The 6,989-nt window shown below is 37.3% G+C and overlaps 1 protein-coding gene across 1 annotated transcript; it reads left to right on the top strand.

Annotated features, from left to right (window-relative positions):
• The first annotated feature begins 5,828 nt into the window (after positions 1-5,828).
• LOC119504801 (translationally-controlled tumor protein) lies at positions 5,829-6,662 on the top strand. Its single transcript, XM_037797358.1, has one exon. The coding sequence runs from the start codon at positions 5,940-5,942 to the stop codon at positions 6,456-6,458; it is 519 nt and encodes a 172-aa protein (XP_037653286.1). The 5' UTR covers positions 5,829-5,939; the 3' UTR covers positions 6,459-6,662.
• Positions 6,663-6,989: the final 327 nt, after the last annotated feature.

The following is a 6,989-nucleotide window of genomic DNA, read 5'->3' as shown; positions in this document are numbered from 1 at the left end:
AGAACTGTGGTGTGTTTTTTTTTTTGGTGTTTGTTGCTTTATATTTTGGATAAAGTTCAAAAATAAAATAGTATATATTAAAAATGAAGTAAGGAAACATTTAATATGTCATCACAGTGATGGCAAAATAAATTTCTACCAATCCTGCCCAAAAGTTATTACCTCAATCATATCAAGAAGCACATTTTAGTAAATGCCAATTGAGGTATATTCTACATAATATTCTTCAGTGCTCTTCAAATATATCCATATGAAGAAAAAATATATATATAGAAATATATACAGTATAATGTGTATAAATATTCCTGAAAACAATATGCAATATATGATTTGAGACTGGATGATGTAATATGTTTGTTGATTTTTACTTCCCTAACTTTTTCATAATTATTAAGGTATTGCTTGCTTAAAAACATTATAGGGGTCATTTTTGTGATATGGCAAAGGCCCCAAGTTGTGATACGAGGACTCTTTCATGGATAATTTCTTGATTGTGCAAATTTTTCTATCAATACCTATAGGAATGTGTTTGTTCTTAGATATATATATAGAAAAATTACATGATGATAGAAATGTGTTTATATGTTTCCCAATGGTTGAGAAATAATGTTATTCTCAAGATTAAGTTAGATAAATGGTATCTTTGTGAAAAGAAATGAAATAAATATACTTCAGATTATGTGGCTTCCCTCTACATGAAGGCAGTGGGTCAGAGCAGGGTGAATTTGCACTGACTTGCCTTTCACTGGATTTGAGACTAATATTCAGACTCACTGCTGACTGGATCTACACACTTGGGAATCAGCACATTCTGTATCAGATGGAACCGATAAGAATACAGGCAATATATTTTCCTAATTAGATAGATTTCAGAAGCCAAAAAATAGGTGACACAATCTGGGGTTTCTCATCCTGAGAACAGAATCAAGTTAATGGGGGATATGATGTGGGCTATGACATTTTCTGAGTGAGCACTCCATTGCCAGATCCTAGCAAAATCTTGCTCCAGGATCATGGTATTTCTTGGGCTTTGGGAACTCTTGGCCCCAGCAACAAACGATATTCAGTCAACACCATAAACTCTGCCTCTCTTTCAACCCACCCTTGTCCAAATTTTACCAAATCCCTTTCACTTTGCATGCCAAAAGAGGGAATCAGAATTTGGGCTCTGCAACACTGGACTCCCATGAAGGTCTCTTAGAATTTATGGGCTGAGAGTGATACAAGGCTGACAGAATATACAGCAGTGATTTAACCTTTAAGACAACAAGGGAATCAAGACTCACATTGATTATATCCTCTGGAGAGGCATCTCATCATAGGTGCTCATATTTTTCTTGATTTCCTGCTGTCCTTGGAATGTGCATGGCCATGCTGCATCATGAGCCCACATCACACTGAGAACCATGGATTCAAAGACCCCTGCCTCAAATCCACTGGCATATTCCAAGCTAGTGTAAAATTATTTTGCCCAATCCTTGGCCATGGTCACTTTTCTTAAAGGAACAAGCAGCCAAACCAACCATAAAGACAACATGGGTTTATGACATAGAATATTCCAGGGAGAGTCAAAACTCATCTTCCAATATTTGTGCAGTTATTCTTGTGCAGAAGCATCCACATGTACCTACTCCAGTGGTTTGGGGTCCCAATTCCTCCTTCCATTTCTTTTCCACTTTGGGGCCCTTAAATTTCCTGAACTCAGGGGGAAAATTTGTATTTGATACCTGTCACTTAGCAACCAGCTTCTAATTGTGACATGGGCAGATAGAACTGTGCATGCCCATGTGACTTCTGAGGCACCGCCTGTAATCTAGGCCTATTTGAGGATGTGATCTGTGTCTGTCTTCTCCTCTGGCTCTGTAAAAACAGGTTTCTTCACTGGAGTTCCTTATTGCTGCAATTTCCTGCTGTGTATTGTACACCTATTGGAAAAGGAATTCCTATTTGGAATAAAGGAAGTGTTTCAAGAAATACTTGTGTTCACTGCAATGAATTCTTCAGATATGGTTCATTACAGGAGTATTTACTTGAAATTGGGTAACTGGGACATGGAATTTTGTGTACGTAATTAGAAAAATGTGAGGAAATTTAAAAACATAGGAGTGTGCAGAAATAAACAAGACTGTCAGTAAATACATAGTCTGAATGAACAGTACATTTTATACTATCTGAAATGATGTTTAATCCACTGCATGGAGATAAAGCAAAAATGCCATCTAGGAACATGAATTGTACAAAAATTAGTTTATTAGGAATTTTTATTATTTAATCTTTGGTTTCTGCTGTATAAATATGGTGTTATTTTGGTTTTTGTGTGTTATTTTAAATTTTTGATAAAGTTCTAAAAGAGTAATATAAAATAAAAAAGTAATAAAGCAACTTAACATTTAATAAGTAATTCCATTGATAGAATAATTTTTTCCTGCCATTCCTGCCCAAAATTCACTAATAGAAACTCTTCTATCAGCACCTTTGAGTACATGCAAATAGACAAGCATTCAATATAATGATCTTTCAGCACTCTTCTCATATTTCTATATGATGGAAAAAAGATATATATATGTATGTATAAACACATATATAGACACATATATATTCAGAATAATGTGAAAAAATATACCAGAAAGCAAACTGCAATATGTGATATGAGACTGGATGATGTAATATTTCTTTGTCTTTTATTTCAATTCTATGATTTTTATAATAAAGTTTTGCTTGCTTGAAAGACATTATGGGGGTTATTGTTGAGATATGGATAAGGCCTAGAGATGTCATACTAGTACTATTTCTTGGATAATTTTTTGTCTGAGAAAATTTTCTATGAATAAGTAGGAGAAGCCATTGCTCTTTGATACATATATAGAATAATATATGAAGATAGAAATGTGTTTATATCTTCTGTCCCAACTGTTGAGAAATAATGTTATCAATAGTAAATATACCAGATGGTGTCTGAGTTAAAAAAGAAATTAAATTAAATAAATTAACTACAGATGATATGGCTGTCCTCCTCATGAAGTCAGAGGGTCAGAGCAGGGTGAATTTGCACTGACTTGCCTTTCAAGAGATTTGAGAACAATACTCAGAATCAGGGCCAACTGGATCTACTCACTTGGGAATCACCACGTGCTGGATCAGATATACCAGGTAAGCCTTCCTGCTACTAATTGCTACTAATATTGATTTTAGAGGCCAATCACAGGTGATACCATCTGGGATTATTTATCTGAGGAACAGAAACATGTTATTGGGGGAAGCTGATTTGGCTATGATTTTCCAGGTGTGCACTCTCATTGAGAGAGCCAATGGAGGCTTGCTCCAGGATCATGGTATCCCATGGTGTATCAGATTTCTTGGTAGCAGCAACAAACCACATTGAGTGGACACCATAATTCCTGCCTTTGGTGTGACACTATCCCTGTCCCAAATTATCCAATATACAATTCATTTCAAATTCCACATCACGTATACAGAATTTGGGCTCTGCAACACTGGATCCCATGATGGTGTCACACAATACATGCTCCAACAGATGTATCTGGCATTCAGAATTTGCAGCAGCAAATTCAGGTTTAAGAAAAAAAAAAGAATTCAAACCTCCTTTCAACTACATCCTTTGGAGAGTTGGGTTCATCACAGGTGCTAATGTTTTCCTTGATTACATGAACTCTGTTGGCTATGCAACATTGAGGGTCCTCCTCATATGTAGAAACATTGATTCTAAGATACCTGCCTGAAATCCATTGGTATATTTTCAGCCATTGAAAAACTATGTTGTCCAAACCTCAGCTGGTGGCATTTCTCTTGTATGCCCAAGCAGCCAAACCAAAAAGGAACAAACCCTTGTGCTTTGTGTCTCAGAGTATTTCTGGGAGAGTAAAAGATAAAATTCCTTCAGGTTTGCAGATTGTCTTGGCTGAACATGCATCCTGATAAAGCTACTACACCTGTTCGGAGCACTAATTCCTCCTCACAGTGACTGAGAATTTGGTGGGCCCTTTAAATTTCCAGACCTCAGGAAGAGCCATTATATTGGATGACTGTCACTTAGCAACCCACCTCTCATTGTGAAGTGGGAAGGTAGAACTGCACCTGCACATATGTATTCCTAGTGGGAGCCTGAAATCTAGGTCTCTTTGAGAACCTGTTCTGAGTCTGTCTCCTCCACTGGACTAAGGAATGTAGGTTTCTTCCCCAATGTTTCTTATCACTTGGATTTCCTGCTGTATATTTTGCACCTATTGGAACAGGAATTCACATATGGAGTGAAACAAGGGATTCAGGAACTGTCAGTGTTCACTGCAGCACCTTCCTCAAATAGGGTTCCATGGTGGAGTATTTAAAATTGGGAAACTGGGACATGAAGTAGTGTATATGTAAGAATACCAATAAGAGGAAACTAAGAAATCCAGTAGGTGCAGCAATACACAAGTCTGCCTGAAAATATGTGGCATGAATTAAGAATACAGTTTAAACTATCATAAATGTTATTTCATTAACTGATTGGAAGACACCACAATAATGCAAACTGGGAACATGTGTCAGGAAAGAGTTTTTTTAAGGTAATTGGTTTTCTTAATCCTCTGGTTTGTTTTTAGAACTGTGGTTTTTTTTGGTGTTTGACAGTTGCTTTAAATTTTGGATAAAGTTCAAAAATAAAATGGTATATAATAAAAATGAAGTAAGGAAACAGCATTTATTAAGTAAACACAGTGATGGCAAAATAATTTTCTACCATTCCTGCCTAAAATTCATTAAGTCAATCATATCAAGAAGCAACATTTACTAAATGCCAATTGATGTATATTCTACATAATGATTCTTCAGTGCTCTTCAAATATATCAGTAGGAAGAAAAAGGTATATATATAGAAGTATATACAGTATACCATGAATATATATACCTGAAATTAAAGTGCTATACGTGGTATAAGATTGAATGTTGTAATATATTTATTGATTTTTACTTTTGTCTCTAACATTATCAGAATTATTAAAGTATTGCTTGCTTAAAAGACATTACATGGACCATTGGTCTGAAATGAGAAAGGACTTGGGATGTGGTAGTAGGACACTTTCTTGGATAATTTCTTGAATGTGGAAATTTTTCTATGACTACCTAGGAAAATATATTTGTTCTTAGATGTATATATATAGAATAATATATGAAGATAGTAATGTCGTGTTTTTATATTTTGTCCCAGGGGTTGAGAATTAGTGTTATTCTCGAGTAAATTAAAAATTGTATCTTCCTGAAAAGAAATGAGATAAATATAATTCAGATGATGTGGCTGCCATCCACATGAAGGCACTGGGTCAGATCAGGGTGAATTTGCTCTGACTTGCCTTTCCCTGGATTTGAGAATAATATTCAGAATCAGTGCCACCTGTTTCTACTCACTTGGGAATCAGCACATTCTGGATAAGATGGAACAGGTAAGCATTCATTCAATATATTTTCCTGCTTTGATACATTTCAGAAGCCAAAAAAACAGTTAATACAATGTGGGGTTTCTTATCACAGGGACAGAATCATGTAAACAGTGTACATGGTGTGGGCTATGACAGTTTCCATGTGGGCACTCCATTGTCATATCCAGTGCAGGCTTGCTCCAGGATCATGGTATTCCTTGGGTTTTGGGTTTTTTGGACCCCAAACATACAATATTCGGTGGACACCATAATTTCTGCCTCTCTTTGATCCCTCCACTGTACAAATTTTACTAAATCCCTTTCAGTTTTAATTCCAAAAGAGATAATCAGAATTTGGGTCCTGCAACACTGGGCACTCATAATGGTCTCTCAAAATTTATGGGCCAAGCTTTTCCGCCCGCTCCCCCCTCCCCCCGGTGCCGCTCCGGCCGCTCCGCGCTCGCTCCGAGCTCCGGGCTCCTGCCACGCCAGCGCCGCTGCCGCCGCCTCCCTCCAGCCGCCATCATGATCATCTACCGGGACCTCATCAGCCATGATGAGATGTTCTCTGACATTTACAAGATCCGGGAGATCGCGGACGGGCTGTGCCTCGAGGTGGAGGGGAAGATGGTCAGTAGGACAGAGGGTGGCATTGATGACTCGCTCATTGGTGGAAATGCCTCTGCTGAAGGCCCCGAGGGTGAAGGTACCGAAAGCACAGTCGTCACCGGTGTTGATATTGTCATGAACCATCACTTGCAGGAAACTAGCTTCACAAAAGAAGCCTACAAAAAGTATATCAAAGATTACATGAAATCAATCAAAGGCAAACTTGAAGAACAGAGACCAGAAAGAGTAAAACCTTTTATGACAGGGGCTGCAGAACAAGTCAAGCACATCCTTGCTAATTTCAAAAACTACCAGTTCTATATTGGTGAAAACATGAATCCAGATGGTATGGTTGCTCTCCTGGACTACCGTGAGGATGGTGTGACCCCATATATGATTTTCTTTAAGGATGGTTTAGAAATGGAGAAATGTTAACAAACTTGGCAATTCCTTGGATCTATCACCTGTCATCATAACTGGCTGCTGCTTGTCATCCACACGATACCAGGACTTAGACAGATGGACTGATGCCATCTTGAACTCATTTATTTTGACCTTGATTTATTTGGAGCGGAGGCATTGTTTTTAAGAAAAACATGTCATGTAGGTTGTCTAAAAATAAAAATGCATTTAAACTCATTTGAGAGAATGCCTCTTAGTTTAATTAAACTAAATTCATCCTGTAGTATTCCTGGAGAAGCTAGAGCCTGGTTGTAGATAACTGCCATGCAGCATAAGACTGTCTTCAGATGAAGTCTACAGTTAACTTACTTCTGGGACTGGAATATTAAAGACAAGAACCAAAAGTCTTAATTCTGTGTTGAAGGGAGGAGACCATGTTCATAGCAGTGCCAGCATTTGAAGTGGATCTTTATGCATTTCGTCATCTACAAACAGAAGTGGTTAACTTTGGAAGAGTTTTAACAAAAGAATAAAGAGACTATATTACAGTTGGAAAAAAAAAAA

Source organism: Choloepus didactylus, chromosome 10 (assembly GCF_015220235.1).
Source record: "Choloepus didactylus isolate mChoDid1 chromosome 10, mChoDid1.pri, whole genome shotgun sequence".
Lineage (NCBI taxonomy): Eukaryota > Metazoa > Chordata > Mammalia > Pilosa > Megalonychidae > Choloepus > Choloepus didactylus.
The sequence above is the reverse complement of the archived record's forward strand: the minus strand, read 5'-3'. Positions and strand labels throughout refer to the sequence as shown.

What these genes read in the sequence shown, in the direction of transcription:
- LOC119504801 (XM_037797358.1), top strand. Translation starts at nt 5,940, where the DNA reads ATGATCATCTACCGGGACCTCATCAGCCATGATGAGATGTTCTCTGAC.